The sequence below is a fragment of the Taudactylus pleione genome, unplaced genomic scaffold (assembly GCF_031769625.1).
Source record: "Taudactylus pleione unplaced genomic scaffold, aTauple2 ptg000274l, whole genome shotgun sequence".
Classification (NCBI taxonomy): Eukaryota; Metazoa; Chordata; class Amphibia; order Anura; family Myobatrachidae; genus Taudactylus; species Taudactylus pleione.
The window spans coordinates 4,159,859-4,176,418 of NW_028284676.1; the positions used below are offsets into that span (position 1 = coordinate 4,159,859).

Here is a 16,560-nt window from a genome sequence, read left to right on the forward strand (position 1 = left end):
TCATATTGTAAAAATAATTAGGAGAGCAGGTTTAAATAAATGTATAAGTCCACTCAGTCGCTATGTCCCACATGTAAACAATAAAATGTAACTACTAAGAGTGTTTCTTCCTGCATTTTAAACATTAGTTATGACTACCTACCCCATATATTATTGTCATATTTTTAAAATGTTGAATTTCAGCTTAATTTTTGTGCATGGTTCATTTAAATGTCTAAAAATTAACATGGAATGTAACATGAGTCACATGGAATGACCCAGCTCTTAGACCCCAGCAAACAAGAGATTAGTCTAACCCAAAACCTAGATAAACACATTAGGGGGAGACACCAGAATCCTATCTCATCTAGGCAAGGCTATGAGCCAGGCTACAACACACAGCAGAAGTGCAATGTGACAAAAGTCAAGTTCACATTGGGCATGTGGCTTTTCCAAAATAATAATTACGTAGCTTTAGGACTGTGAAAAGTAGACAAATACCAGATACTATAATCTTTGTTTTGCTGGTAAGTATTATACTCATCTATGTAGTGCTGTGAACAGCCAGGAAACATACTGATTTAGTAAAGTAGAGCGACGCGTTTCAGGGTTTTGTCACAATAAACCACAGTGAATCACTCCATTTCCGATGTAACACACATCCACAGTCATTTGCACTAAGACTTTTATTCGAGGTTTCAGTATTTTTGAGGGAGTGCAGGGGGACCTTGCGTTGCTTCTGGTAAAATGGGCTTGGAACTCTTATGTCATCAAGGCAGTAAGAAAATTCATAAAAGGTTTCATGTCGTAAGCAGACAAATCTGGCGACAACGAATTGCGCACAATTTCGAAGGGGTCAGATGATTAGGTCCAATTTCAAGTTCTAGGTGCAGCCTCCCAGACGCTTTAAGTCTTGTAGCACATCAGGATTCAGTGAGATTACTTGGGGGGGGGGGGGGGGGGGGACACAAGGACATGTATCAAGTCTCCGAAAGATACTTTCTGGAGTTCAGTCATAAGCAATATCCATACAATAGATTTGAGGTACGCTTAAGTAAAGGTTATTTTACTCTGTAGAACATATATAGAAATACACAGGCAAGGGGCATTTTCCAGGATCACGATGAGGGTTACAGTGTCTAGGGGTCTCCCTTAAACACTCTCTGTGTGTTCGGGAATCTCTGGGTGCTGTTGGACTCGTTATCTTCAATAATTTTCTGGATATCCTGACAAAGCTAAGAGCAAAACATTTCATTAGAGGACATTAAGAAGTCTTCCAACGCACATCGTATGTAGTGTATAAGCACGCTGTAATAGCTATTGTATAATACAGAGTCTTCACATCTTATAAGATACCATATTCTAAAATTCTACGTACCAATAATTAGAGATGAGCGGTTCGGTTTCGGGTCAGATCTTTCCATCATGTCTGGATTTCAGAACGAGGCAGAACGTGACCTCTCTCGGACATCTGTGATGAAGATGTTGTTTTACCTCGTTCTGAGATCCGAACCAAAAATGAACCGCCCATCTCTACCATGAATAATGTGTGTGTCGGGCAATGCCATAAAATGAACGTCAAAGCACGTTTCTGAACATTTGCATCTATAAGAATTCCATCTTGACATGATAGAGACAGGAAGTGATTTTCTTTCAAATTAATTCCATCCGTAATTAATTATCTGCCTCCCCCAAACTCCTATAACTCCTTGTTAATTCACCCACACACACTGCTGGCACACTTGCTCCTGCCATCTTGTTTAATGGATTTACGCATAATTCCTTGCCCCACGTTTTTTTCCTCACCTGTTCTCGGTACCTCATTTGTACCTCACTGTTGTCTAGCTCTCTCCTCAGACTCTCTGCGCTGCTCTCGGGTTTGGCTCCTGTAAATCTCATCGCTCGATTCACAGCCTCTGAGAGGGAGAGGTGGGGACCCTCACCCTGCATTGTCTGGAAGTAGACGGTGAGAGATTAGGAGCAGAGGCAGACAGGTTGCATGAGGCAAACAGAGCTCCTCATGCCACCCATGCAGAATACCGGCCAGATGCTTACCTTACGTCGTTTAGCGGGCATCCCACTCAGGTAGGCGTCGCTCAGAGGCGGCTGTTGTTGTTTTTGCTTTCTCTGGCTCTGTATATCCTGCCTAATAACCGGAACCCATTCCTATGGTTGGGGGGAGAAGCACACGACAAAAACCAAAGACTCACAAACAAATTCTCTATTTAGTGAGACACCACACATGGAAGCAGACGAAAGAGGATGAAGGGGGTTATGAGAGTACAAAAGTGACCAGCGGTAGGCACTCACTGGCGGCACAGCAGCTGCCCATGGCTCGGATCCAGCCTCTTCTTGTGGGGGAAGCTCGGAGTCTGGGCACAGTGTTGGTGCTGAACTTTGAGGGGGAAGGAAGAGAACCTCCTCCACTGTGGTAGCAGGCACTGGAGAGGAGGCACCCGGCTGCTGGACAGATAAAGAGAGAGGAGGAAACATGAATGACTCTGTTACATACATTTTGATTTTCTGTATTAGTGGACAAAATAAGGTGGGAACAAAATATCTGAAGTCACAGACTGGGAACAAGCAAAACCAAATAGAATTGTGAGATAAAACATAACCAGAAGTGGGCATTCCTGGTTTGCCTTCGCCCCCAATAAAGAAATAAATAGGACTGAAAATAGTGGTCACTGGCAGCTTAGAATAGGAAGGAGGTAACATCATCTATCTGGGGGATTTTCCTGGCGAGATGTAGTTCACATGCCAGCGGTTGGGATGCCAGAGCCAGAATCCAGACACCAATCACAATACCAGCATCGTTATCCCGACGGTAAGTATTGGGGTTAGGGGGAGGGTTACGGTTAGGCTGCAGGGGGGGTATTGTTAGGTTTAGGCGGTAGGGTTAGGTGTCGGTATCCTAACCCTGTAGGATGCCAGCGTCAGGAATCTGATCGCTGGAATCCTGAGTGCTGGCATCCCATACCCAATCTTTCATGGTATGCAGGGTTTACTAAAACAGCATCATTAGCTCTATTGAAAAACGGACCTCTCACTACACACTTACTCTGCAACCGAAACCGGACCTCTCACTACACACTTACTCTGCAACCGAAACCGGACCTCTCACTACACACTTACTCTGCAACCGAAACTGGACCTCTCACTACACACTTACTCTGCAACCGAAACCGGACCTCTCACTACACACTTACTCTGCAACCGAAACCGGACCTCTCACTACACACTTACTCTGCAACCGAAACCGGACCTCTCACTACACACTTACTCTGCAACCGAAACCGGACCTCTCACTACACACTTACTATACAACCGAAAAACGGACCTCTCACTACATACTTGCTACCCTAGGGAAGGTGAAGTCTTAGAAACCCAGCAAAGTTGCATGGAATAACAATATAAAAGGAAGTGGTTGAGGTCACATGACACATTGTAAGCCAAGGGGAGATTAGTCTGGATTACTCTTACCAGTAAATCCGTTTCCATTAATCCTCCATGACAGCACCACTGAGAGGTAGGCCCTCCTCCCTATTAGGGGACAGGAAATAGAAAGGGTTAAAAGCCCTAGCCCACTCTCCAATCACCAGTAAATGACATATGACTACATAGACATATAATCCTTATGCAAAGCTAAAATGTATTCTTTATCAGGAGGGATCATGGTGCTGTCATGAAGGCGTCATAGAAACAATTACCGGTGAGCGTTTTCCTGACTCCGCTGTATCCCCATTACAGCATCACAAAGAGGTATCAGCAGAGAATTTAAGGAGGCACCAAAAACACAAGTCCCCAATTTGCCAAAACATCCATTTTATAACCCGTGTAACAGATCCCCACAATGGCTCAAGAGGTATCTAGTTCTGCAGGTGTCTTTCTTAGGACTTCATCCATCATGTACATGGCCTTAGAGCCTTATTTCTTCTCTATAACTGGAGCAATAGGCGGATGTCCCTCTGCCAGGTTTCCATAACCTTCAGCTTTTGGAGAAAGCATATTATGTCAAATGAGATTGCCTCGTGGAGAAAGTGTGTATCGGCACTACTCTCCTTGGCGAGTTGCTTGTAGACAGTCTGTCTTGACCATGTGGAATTGTAGATTGATTTCAAGACAGACAATTTAAAAACAGTGCAAACCAGGTCCTCTTTGGCCAGAAAACAGCCTATTATGGCTCCTGCTCTGTTCTAAGATTTTCTTCTTAACCCTCTAAGGGTGAGAGTGCGAAGAGAAAAAGCATAGACCAGCATATGCTAACCCTTGTTTAGATCGTTCCTCCCACTGGGATGGATTCTCCTTGGGATTCAGGGAAGGGCCCTTTGTAGTTTTCTGGTTTGCTCTGGTGGCATATAAATAACTTGCTTCAAAGCGTTTTAACTTGAGCACTAACCCCCAGGTAGATCTCTTGCCAAGTAAATGTTTGGGATGTTCAGAGAACCCTACAGGAGGAACCACAGACAGGAAGATGATATTTTCCTTGGCCAAACTCATCATCTTTGCTGCCAGGTACTTCTGTGAGAGTTCAAATACATCACAGCTGTGACATTGTCAGAAAGAATTCAGTAATGTATTTTCTGGAGACTTTCAGAGCATTTCTAAAGGGGCCTATTCATTAGCAGATCTTTCTATACGATGAAAGGCAACAGATTTATCCCTTGAAAATTCCAGGGACTGCGGTGACAGATATCTGTCATGTACATGACAGATTTTTGCAAACGACGAACGATACTGCATGACATCATTCAGGGAGTGGGTTTTTTTTTATGTTTCTATTAATTTTCATTAAAAATATCATTTGTTTACCGCTTATAAACTGACAGAAATTTCTATCAGCGATAATTAACCAACATGTTGGAGACAAAAGTCACAATTTGTCGGCCACGGGAGTGCGCATCTGTCATCGTTCAGGGCCTATCCATCACAGATAAACTGAACGATATATCGTTCAAATTTATCTGCTAATGGATAGGCCCCTTAACACAATATATAAATGAACTGATATAAAAGGAGCGCTTAATAAAAAGTATACATTTATTACATTAAATTATCACACTTGATAAATAAAATCCACAATAGAATAAATTATATTATACAGTACAATTGACCAGGACAGGCTATCGAAAAAATATTACATCTATCTATACAGAACTTAACCACATATAGTTATGTTTTAATCTCTGTGTTATTGGGCTATCCTCGAGAGCTGCTCCGAGAAACACCGCTTATACGGGGAACCGGCACTGAATGCAGGCATCAGCTGCGGGTGACAACCGGCAGCCAAAAACGGTTTATCGTTCACCTGTTTTGTTCCTCTGTCTGATCAAGGTTTTGGTGACTACTATATTCAGGATATCCAACATTAAACATCATCGTTGAATTGTTTCCTGCAAGACTGCCAGTAGTGAATAGCTCCCAAACGAGTAAGTGTGCACACTACAAAAGACTGTAATTTAATCATTACGTGATAGCAGTGGATTACAATATCGGCTAAACACATATTTGGATGCCATCCTGAATACATCAGGACATTGTTGCCAAATAACATCTATACGATTTTTTTCCTAAGCCAAAATATATTTTTTAGTTTATGAGTTTTACTGATCTCTAAGTTTTCTGTAGTGACTGCTACCAGACAGGAGGGCTGAAAGACCAATACCTCAGAGCAGATATCCAGTTCTTCACTGCACAGATAACACAATATTTTTATATATGGAGACCTACTGCAGAAGGATAGGAGTCCAATAACAAAGGTAAAACATATCTGTGTGTGGTTATTAAGTTCTGTATAGATAGATGTAATATTTTTCCGATAGCCTGTCCTGATCAATTGTACTGTATAACATAATTTATTCTATTGTGGATTTTATTTATTGAGTGTGACATTTTCAAGTAATAAATTTATACTTTTTATTAAGCGCTCCTTTTTTTATCAGTTCATTTATATATCGGGGTGCTTTTTAAAACCATTTAATATCTATTTACTTATCTGATTTAGAATATTATATTTTCTTTCTGCTGGACTTGAGGGGAATCAGAATACAGCCCCTTTTTTACAAGCTGCTTTGTCCTAAGAGATTTATTTATTTACTAGCTATTTTATGTGTGGTTTGCGCCTGAATTAGTATATTCTTTTCTATATTTCTAACACAGACAGCGCTCTCTAGATAGAAGCCTCTTCTATGTTCTGAAAAGTAGAGCAGCACTGCTAGATGTGATTCCTTCCCCCAGTGACTGACATCCATGGTAATCACTATACTAGGGGTTAATTTACTAAAGTGAGAGTTTTTAGAAGTGAGTTTTAGAAGAGATGTTGCCCATAGCAACCAATCAGATTCTAGCTACTATCTTCTAGAAGGTGCTAGTTAAATGTTAAGAAGAATTAGACTGGTTGCTATGGGCAACATCTCTTCTAAAACTCATTTCTAAAAACTCTCACTTTAGTAAATTTACCCCTGGGTCTTGAAGAATTCATGGGATACCTTTCATTCAGGTTCACCTCTAATTCAGGGAAAGTTTTATTTGCAAGGACTGAGCTGGTCCAGGAAATCTGCTTGTCCATCCCAAGAGCCCAGCATTGCATCCTCAAGCGTCCTGGATTGGGCTTTTGGCCCTTTATAACCTAGCGGTCATCAGACCTAAAACAGACATCACCTCCCTGAAAGAACGGAGCCTTCTATATAGAAGGATGATACCTTTCAGCCATAGAAAGGGCATTAGTTGCTCCATGTCCAGCAGGACCACCAGAAAACAAGCCTGGATCGCAAAGGGATTGACTTCTACCAATTGATCAGTCATCCAAATGTAAATAGACAAACTAACTTTGTTGACCTGCTGGACAGGAACCTCTTTCTCTCTCTCTCTACAGCCAGCAGTACGTATTTCTGGGAATGGATGAGCAGAAAGTGGCTTGGGTACTAATAATGCAAATATGTGATCTTTGTAAATATTCCTCTGTGCTGTGAAAAGCCAGAAGGAAGGACTAGAACATGAAAATGATGAGCCCAGGGACTCCTCAGAACTGTTGCCATTAATAAATTATCTTCAGTAGCATAAATTGAGATATGATAGACACCCTACAAGTCTAAGGTTATGGTCTATGAGCAGGTCTCCATTTTTGAACCCTCTGTATATAAATAACCTGTTTAGAGGCTGAAGTGTGATGATGTTCCTGTAGAGGCCATTGGTTTTCAATACCAGGAACATGGTAGAGTAAAATCCCATCTCGTAGTATGAAAGGTGCACTATACTAGGACTCGCTGGTATGATAGGTTCCTGAATGTGCTCTATAATTTCTTCACAGGTGTTGTCTGACAAGTGGTAGTAAAAAAAAAAAAACCATATATACGTTTATACGTTTGTGTAATCTTCCTCCATTTGGCCAGTAATGGTCTAAATCCATCTCACCTCTCCAAAATTAGCATCATTTTCACTGGAATTTTGCTCCTACGCGGGAGATGTCTTTGCCAAAGCAACCACACTGCCTGCTGGCGCTGCCCATACCATTGGTGTTTGAGCCTTTCTTGTATTCAAACTCTCTCAAATTAATGACCTAGTCCTGTTCCATTATGGTGGTGCAAAGTCTGGATTCAGATCTTGCGTTCCCCAGCAAGACAATTATTAGCAGAATTAGAGACGGACTAAACGAGCTGATACAGGTTACATGTACAGTCTACAGCGCTCTTTAGAAGAGGGAGTGAGGGGAAAAAAATGCTCCATAGTCTTGTCCTTCAGGTGGTCCATCCATATCTTGGGAAAATATTTTAGACTATCAAAAGTCTGTAGTATTTTTCCAAGCACCCTTTTTTGCCACCTTTGCAGATTGGACGTCCAAGCATTTCCCCATCTACAAACAGGACCGAAGACTTTTTCAGAAAAATTGGCAACTGCTGCGCCAAATCTAAGGCATTGTTTCCAGGCTCAAAGGGATATCTGCTCTTATAAGATTTAGGAATAACAAGAGATATGGTAAGAACTTACCTTTGTTATCTCTGTTTCTACGAAGTCCATAGGGTCCACAGGGTTGACCTTGGGGTTATAGCTGGAACAGGATCCATGGGCACCACACAGTTAAGCTTTTAGCTCCCAGGATGCACTTGGGTCCTCCTCTATACCCCGCCCCCGAGCCACAGGCACCTCAGTTGGTAAGCAGCCTAGGCCGGAGAAGAATATGGAACTGAGAGAAGGAAGACTGGAACACACAAGAAACCATACTCACAGCAATAGGAGACGGAAAACCGGTGACCAGCCACACAGCCCATTTGAAGCCAGGTGCGTCAGGGCGGGCGCCTTGTGGACCCTATGGACTTCGTAGAAACAGAGATAACAAAGGTAAGTTCTTACCATATCTCTTGTTTTCTACTTCAGGGTCCATAGGGGGTCCACAGGGTTGACCTTGGGGATGTCCCAAAGCAGTTCAACTAAGGGCGGGGACGCTCCTGTGCTGAAAGGAGCACCCGGCGCCCAAAGGAAGCATCCTGAGAGGCGAAGGTGTCAAACGCATAGAACCTCAAAAACGTTTGAATAGAAGACCAAGTGGCCGCCTTACACAGCTGAACAGCAGAAGCGCCACGTCTAGCAGCCCAAGAGGGACCCACAGAACGAGTGGAATGAGCCTTAACAGAGGCTGGCACAGGTAAACCCTCTTGTGCATAAGCCTCACAAATAACGGAACGAAGCCAACGGGCTAATGTTTGTTTGTTGGCAGGCCAACCCCTCTTGTGAAAACCAAAGAGGATAAACAAGGAATCAGACTTCCTAACCGAAGCCGTCCGGTCTACATAAATTCTAAGGAAGTCTCACCAGCTGAAAGACCAGGGGACTGAAAAGCTGGCACAACAAGTTCCTGATTAATGTGGAACTTCGAGACCACTTTGGGCAAAAACTCAGGACGAGTGCGGAGCACCGCTCTGTCCTGGTGAAAAATCAGGAAAGGAGGGCGACAGGAAAGCGCCCCCAATTCAGACACCCTCCTGGCCGAAGCAATTGCCAGGAGAAAAACCGTCTTAAATGTCAGCCACTTGAGCTCCACCGCCTCAAGAGGCTCAAACGGAGGACCCTGCAGGACCCGTAGCACCACCGCCAAGTCCCAAGGAGCCACAGGAGGCACAAAGGGAGGCTGGATCCTGAGAACACCCTGGAAAAAGGTGTGAACGTCTGGTAGTATTGCAATCCGCCGTTGAAACCACACGGACAAGGCGGACACATGAACCATCAGAGATGCAAGGCGTAATCCGAGATCCAATCCTGACTGAAGAAATTCCAAGATCCTAGAAACTCGGAACACCTGAGGATCATAATGTCTGGACTCACACCACTGAAAGTAAGTGTGCCACACTCTGTGATAAATCCGTGCTGAAGCAGGCTTGCGTGCCCGGAGCATGGTACCAATAACCGAACTGGAGAAGCCCCGAGACCTCAAGACGGCTGTCTCAAGAGCCACGCCGTCAAAGACAGCCGACCCAGATCCGGGTAAAGGCAGGGCCCCTGAGACAACAGGTCCCGACGCTGAGGAAGAAGGTACGGAGCGTCGATGGAGAGGCTCCTGAGATCGGAGTACCAAGGACGTCTGGGCCACGCCGGAGCTACCAGCACGAGCATGCCGCCGTCCTGCTTGAATTTCCGCAGAACCCGAGGAAGCAGGGATAGCGGAGGAAACAGATACGCCAGGTGAAACGTCCATTTCACCGACAGCGCGTCCACCAGACTTGCGCCTGCGTCTCTTGTCCTTGACCCGTAAACGGGCAACTTGTGATTGTGACGGGAGGCCATCAAGTCCAGCTCCGGCAGTCCCCACCTGTCCACGAGTAGCTGAAACACCTCTGGGTGAAGCGACCATTCCCCGGGATGCACGTCGTGACGGCTGAGGAAGTCCGCCTCCCAATTGAGGACTCCGGGGATGAAGACCGCCGAGATCGCCGGAATGTGACCCTCCGCCCAAGTCAGGATACGAGACACCTCCGACATCGCTGCCTGACTGCGAGTTCCGCCTTGGTGGTTGATATACGCCACCGTGGTGGCGTTGTCGGACTGCACCTGTACCGCCCTTCCGTGAAGAGCGGGGCCGGACGACTGCAGGGCCCTGTATACTGCCCGCAGTTCCAGGATGTTGATGGGGAGAAGTGCTTCTTCCGCTGACCAACGACCCTGAAGCGACAAAGAGCCGGTCACTGCCCCCCAACCCCGGAGACTGGCATCCGTCGTGAGCAGGACCCAGTCCGGGATCCAAAATGGGCGCCCCTCGACCAGATGAGCTGTCTGAAGCCACCAAGCCAAAGATTGCCGAACGTCCGGAGACAACACCAGCAGCTGAGAGCGGATCCGGTGAGGTAACCCGTTCCATTCTGATAGAATCAGCCCCTGCAGGGGCCGGGAATGAAACTGGGCAAATTCCACCATGTCGAATGTCGACCCCATGGACCCCAGAACTCTCATAGCCGAATGGACCGACAGGCGGCAACGGCTCAGGCAACTGTGTATCCGCAGCTGTAGGGAGGCGACCTTCTCTGGAGTCAGGAAGATCCTTTGCTGACGCGAATCCAGCAGGGCTCCCAAATGAACCATCCGCTGAGATGGAATCAGGGAGGACTTTTTCCAATTTATCAACCACCCGTGTGCTTGCAGGCAAGCGATCGTCAGGTGGAGATGTTGAAGCAGTACCTCCGGGGAGCTCGCTAGCAACAGGAGGTCGTCCAGATACGGCAGCAGCCGTACATTCTGGTTCCGAAGATGTGCGGCCATGACCGCCATAATCTTCGTGAACACCCTCGGTGCCGTGGAGAGACCAAAGGGTAGCGCCCGGAACTGATAGTGGTGTTGAAGGATAGCGAACCTCAGATACCGCTGGTGTGAAGATGCTATCGGAACATGGAGGTAGGCGTCCTGGATGTCCAGGGACAACATGTAATCCCCCGGTTCCATCGCCAGAATGATGGAACGTAACGTTTCCATCCTGAACTTGGGAACTCTGAGGAATCTGTTCAGAGACTTCAAGTTGAGGATAGGGCGATGAGAACCATTGGGTTTCTGCACCAGAAACAGAGACGAATAATACCCCGTCCCTCGTTGTGATAGAGGAACGGGAACAATGACCCCTGCTTTCAGCAAGGACTCTATAGCCTCCTGAACCTGTAACGCCTTGGTCCTGTCCTGAGAAGGACTTGTGCAGAAAAACTGGTGGGGTGGTCTGTGCCGAAAAGACAGGGCGTACCCCTGGGAGACCACTTCTCGAACCCAGGCATCCGTGGTGGTATTGTGCCAGCACTGGGCAAATAGAAGAAGTCGGCCTCCCACTCTGAGGTCCCCCAGAGGGAGGCCCGTCCCATCAGGCCGCAGGTTTATCTTCCTGCTTGGAAGAAGGGCTCCGAGCACTCCAGACTTGCTTCTTGGGTTTAGAGGCAGTCTTACTCGCAGACTGTCTCGGGAAGGACTGACCCTTCGCCTTACCCTGAACCCGAAAGGAACGAAAAGCCGAACTCCGAACCTTAGCAGGCAGTGCCGCCGAAGGGAGGAAGGCCGACTTGGATTTAGCCAGGGTGTCCACTATTTTGTCCAAGTCCGGACCAAATAGTAATTCCCCATTGAAAGGTAAGGCCTCCAGACCCTTCTTTGAATCAGAGTCCGCTCTCCAGGACCGCAACCACAAGGATCGGCGGCCAGACACCGCTGCAGCCGATACCCGCGAGGTCAGCAGACTAGCATCTAAAGAAGCTTCACCAATGTAAGAAGCAGCGTCCCTCATTTGTCCCAACAACGCCCGCTGGACATCCGGAGCGTCGTCCGGGAAGGTATCTTCCAATGCATTGGCCCACCCCTCAATGGCCTTGGCCACCCAGGAGATGGCCATGGACGGTCGGGCCACCGCCCCGGAGAGGGAGTAAATAGACTTTAAGCAAGTCTCAACTTTCCTGTCCGTGGGATCCTTCAGCGAGGATATCGACGGTAATGGTAAGGTGGCGCCCCGAGTTAAACGGGTGACATGGGAATCCACCGCCGGTGGAGTTTCCCATTTTTTACAATGTGCCTCAGGGAAGGGGTAATTAGAAGCCAACCGCTTCTGAGGAAGGAATCTCTTACTGGGCGCCTGCCAAGCTACCGCCATATGATCCGTCAACTGATCCGACAGGGGAAACACTGCAGAAGCCACCTTAGTCTTTTTGAAACTAGGAAACTTCGACTTAGGAACCGGTGCCTCATCCTCTATAAGAAGAATAGCTCGCACCGCCCTAACTAGTGCTCGCACATTAATGGATGACTTGGTATCCATTTCCTGGACCGAGGCGTCCGAGTCAGTGTCATCAGGGACCTCCCCATCATCTGAGGAACCCTCTGAGTCCGATACCTGATCAGCCCGTGTCATGAGTGGGCGTTTAGAAATCCTAGAAGGCATGTCAGTCTGCAACATTGACTGAAAAGCCGAGGAAGCGGCCGCCAAATTTTGCACGGAGTTGGAGAGCACATCCACCCATGGTGGAGGCGTCGCCATAGGGGCCTGAAAAGGTACCACAGGCTGCTGCGGCACAGGGGAAGCCTGTATATACATAGGCAACCCCGCATAGGGACCAACTGATTGAGACCCAGGAGGACTCCGCAATAACTGCGGGACACCCGGGGAATGGGGGATGGTCGGCTGGGGCACCGCCCTAGTAGGGAGAGCAGTCGGGACCGACAGACGGTCCGCAATAGACACCAGCACTTGAGAAAACATCGCCCACGGTGGTTCCTGCGCCAGAGAAGGTCTGGATGGGGCCAGGAGCCACCTGGCATCGACTACACAGGCCATCCTGTGACAAATCCTCCCTATCTACTCCTGCAGAACAGCGTCCGCAGGAGGCCAACACCGGAGCCACTGAGCGCTCAACCTCCTCGTCTGACATAACAGAATATATTATATATCTGGCACCAGGGTAGAAGTAAAACGCACTCACCGGTGTGCTGAACAACAGCCCACAATATGGCACTGAGTAGCACACAACTGTATGTGACGGACCTCACAAATACGTGATCTATATAAGTGAGGTCAGTAGAAACGCCCCTCCCCCACACACCTGTAGGGCTTGTAGGAGAAGTAAAGGGATAGGTATAAGCTGACAGTAAGCGGAAAATAAGCACAGACAGGCAGCACTAGCAAAAGTTCACATACCATGCAGGAAGATATACTCACTGCACCTTTACACTACAATCAACCTGCCCAGATTCAGTGTCTGGGAGGGCTATAGTGCTGTGTACGCTGTCCTTAATCAGGGGAGAGGTACACAGGGGGACCGGTCCGCGTGCTCCCTGAGATCTGCGCTGCCACTGGGAAAATGGCCGCTGGAGACCTCAGAGGAGGAGTGGCCGAGTGAACTGCAGCTCAGGGACGCTAGACATGCAGGCTGAAAAGCGCGCTGAGCTGAGGGGAGGAGCCGCTGAACAGGGAAGGCTTCCTCCCCTGGCTGGCCATTAACCCCAGGGATGCTGGCTTCCCGCTTGCCGGTTATCCCTGGTGGTCTAGTGGTCCCACGGGTTATGGGGGGGCCCGCCGCCACTGCCAGCAGCCTCCGGTCTGTCCCCAGGACCGGAGGCTAAAGGACTGCATTTAAGGTATTCCGCACGCCGCTGCTAGCCAGCGACGCGCGGCTTACCTGAATCCCCGGCGACTCCGGCAGCAGTCCTGGGAGGTAGACAGAGTCCGGCTAGTACGGACTCTGTCCTCCCGCCGCGATCCCCAGATCAGTACTGGCGTCGCGGCGCCAGTCGGGGATCAGAGCGGCAGCGTGGGCGTCTGTACAGACAGCCCTTCGCTGCCGTCTGTAGTAAAAAGAGAAACTAAAATAAATAAAATCTATTAGAAAATAAAAAGCTTCTGGGGGCTGCTCCTGCAGCCCCCCTGCGCGGTGACCGAGTCCGGCCGGGCACCAGCTTACACTGAGGTGCCTGTGGCTCGGGGGCGGGGTATAGAGGAGGACCCAAGTGCATCCTGGGAGCTAAAAGCTTAACTGTGTGGTGCCCATGGATCCTGTTCCAGCTATAACCCCAAGGTCAACCCTGTGGACCCCCTATGGACCCTGAAGTAGAAAAAGAGTTTCCCTCACGTATCTTTCATGCATCTTTGATTAAGTTATGAAAAGTCTTCCAAACATTTCACCCTGAATGATAGTAGATTTGATCTTTGCTCAAACTCCACTGCCAGCCTTATTTATTGCCTTAAGCTGCGATATGTCACTGTCGATGAGAACATTAATCTTTCTTATTGCTTAGAAAAATGTTGTTCCTTCTCTTCTACAGGCTCAAGTTCTCCATCATGAACATCAGAGACTACTAGACCAACTATAAAAGGTGCCAACAGACTAGACGATTTTTTGCATAATTTGGCAGATTCCAACGCATTAGAACGACAAATCGTGCAAATCGTATAGTGTAAACGAACGATAACGATTTCGAAGTGTTGGTTGTATCCTCAGATCTTACCTACATGCAGTAAAATCTGGCAATCTCGTTAACGAGATTAAGGTCGCTGGTCAGACTGTTTGTCAGATTGCACAGTTTATGCAAGATATAGTTTGTCCAGGAGTGCCCATGGGAGTTCATGGGAAATAGTTGTCGACATTGCATCTTTTGCGAGTTGTCTAGTGTGTAGGCACCATAACTGAGATGGCGGCCCAACACCTGGCAAGGAGAATGTTGAATGCCAGAAGGTCTCCAGCCTGAGAATCAGATTCAAAATCGAAACCAGACCTTTCTCCGCACATTCACTATCAAGGACAATTAGCTGGGCAGATGTAAGAAACTTATGGGGAAAAAAAAAAAAAGTGACCACATTAAAAAAACCTTTTCTGCCCAACACCTGCCTAATAGAGACAGGAATACACTGGTGATTGGGGAGTGTAGAGGGGCTTAAACAGTTTCTATTTCCTGTCCCTAATAAGTAGGAGGGCCTATCTCACAGCAATACTGTCATAAGGAAATAGTGAAAAGATATATTAAGAAATAACCAGGCAGTTACTGAGCACTGTGTTTACTATTTTACCTGGGCTTCAGCCGGTGAGGTCTCCATTGGCTGCTCCTGCGAGACGGGCTCAGAAACCTGCTTGGGAACGAAGATGGGAAGAGAAGTAAAAAATTATAAATCAACACGAGAAAATTAAGAAATACTGTGATGGTGTTATTATTAATGAATCGAGCAAGTCCTTCATTTTAGCTTCGGCTTCCAAACTCACTTGAGGAACATCTCCAACTCTGCGAACATGTCTCTGCACCTCGCCTTCCGTCACTGGCATTTGGCTTAGTAGAACTTGGAGTCGAAGGGACAAGACAGAAGTTACCCAGGAAACTAACTCAGGAGATACCTCCAGGGTGAGCCGTCTCTGATGGACAGACAAGAGGAAACCAGAAGATCAGAATAGGTCCTAACAAAAGTGTTATAAGTCACTACCAAGGTTTCTGGTGACTACACAGCCGTGGGAACCTTTTACATGTTTCCAGCTTATGCTGCGACAGAACTGGTGGGGCAACAGCACATGCCGGTGATATAGTACAGGAGCTTCACATAATATTGCTACATTAGTCCCAATAATCTTATAAGTGCAATTCAATGTTACAGTAATGTAGCATGAAAATTATGCCCTAACCGCAATCTTTTATCCCTCACTTTCAGAGTGCACGATGGAGGCTCTTCTCTACCTCATCAACCATACCTAAGGTGACATTCTCCTCCATCTGTTTTCTTCTAGAAATTCAATAAAATTTTGTAAATAAAATAGTATTTTGATATTCACTGTTAAATCTCTTTCTCTGAATCCATCTGAGGGACATGGCTACCTTGGGGTGTAGGGGGAGCATACCTGAAGCAGATGCACGTCTTCAAACTCAAAGTGTTTGGTGTTGGTTCCTCCTCTACATCCCTACAGCCTGGACTCACTCTCTCTCAAACTATCAGTTTAAACTCAATTAAGCCCAGAGATGGATAGAACCAACACTCAACCAAGAACGATCAACCACACAAAAATTTACTATAACAACAAACACATTTCATAGACAAAAAGAGAGGGAATGCAGGGTCTCCAGATGGATTCAGAGAAAGATTTAATGGTAAGAACAAAAAAAATCCTATTTTCTCTTTCATCCTATCTGAGGGACACTGCTACCTTGGGGAGTTTCCAAACCAGCTCCTTAAGGGTGAAGACTAACAAGCACAGCTATCTGCAACACCTTGCACCCAAAAGTGGCCTCCTTAGCCATAAACACAATAAATGATAAAACTTTGGAAAAGAGAGAACGGAAGACCAACGAGGCTGCGCCACCTGGGATGCTCCCGCTAGTCTGGTGGAATGCACAACCAGGAACTAGGTGTCCCTGTGATGTATGGAAGTAGTAATCCATCTAGCCCAAAATCGCTTAGAGGCTGGCCAGACCCTTTTCTGTGCATCATACAGGATTAGTAGACTGTCGGTTGTTCTAACACAGGGGTAGCCAACCTCGGTCCTCGAGAGCTACCAACAGTTCACGTTTTCCAGACCACCTAGTAATGAATACACCTGTGCACCTGCTAACACATTTGAAAAGATCCACAGGTGAAGCTAATTAGATCACTTGTGA

At 46.9% G+C, this 16,560-nt stretch overlaps 1 protein-coding gene across 11 annotated transcripts in view; it reads right to left on the reverse strand.

Annotated features, from left to right (window-relative positions):
- Window positions 1-650: 650 nt before the first annotated feature.
- The window catches only part of BAG6 (BAG cochaperone 6), a 62,228-nt gene continuing 46,318 nt past the window's right edge, over window positions 651-16,560 (reverse strand). For 4 of the 11 annotated variants that reach the window (XM_088481531.1, XM_088481527.1, XM_088481525.1 and 1 more), the window contains 7 exons: window positions 15,183-15,329; window positions 14,993-15,052; window positions 3,463-3,522; window positions 2,290-2,442; window positions 2,035-2,145; window positions 1,786-1,932; window positions 651-1,214 (listed from right to left, as the gene is read on the reverse strand). In XM_088481531.1, coding sequence (XP_088337657.1) covers window positions 1,119-1,214; window positions 1,786-1,932; window positions 2,035-2,145; window positions 2,290-2,442; window positions 3,463-3,522; window positions 14,993-15,052; window positions 15,183-15,329 — 774 coding nt within the window. In that variant the 3' untranslated portion in view covers window positions 651-1,118. The remainder of the gene's footprint in view (window positions 1,215-1,785; window positions 1,933-2,034; window positions 2,146-2,289; window positions 2,443-3,462; window positions 3,523-14,992; window positions 15,053-15,182; window positions 15,330-16,560) is intronic. The other 7 variants (XM_088481535.1, XM_088481532.1, XM_088481528.1 and 4 more) reach the window with 6 other exon arrangements.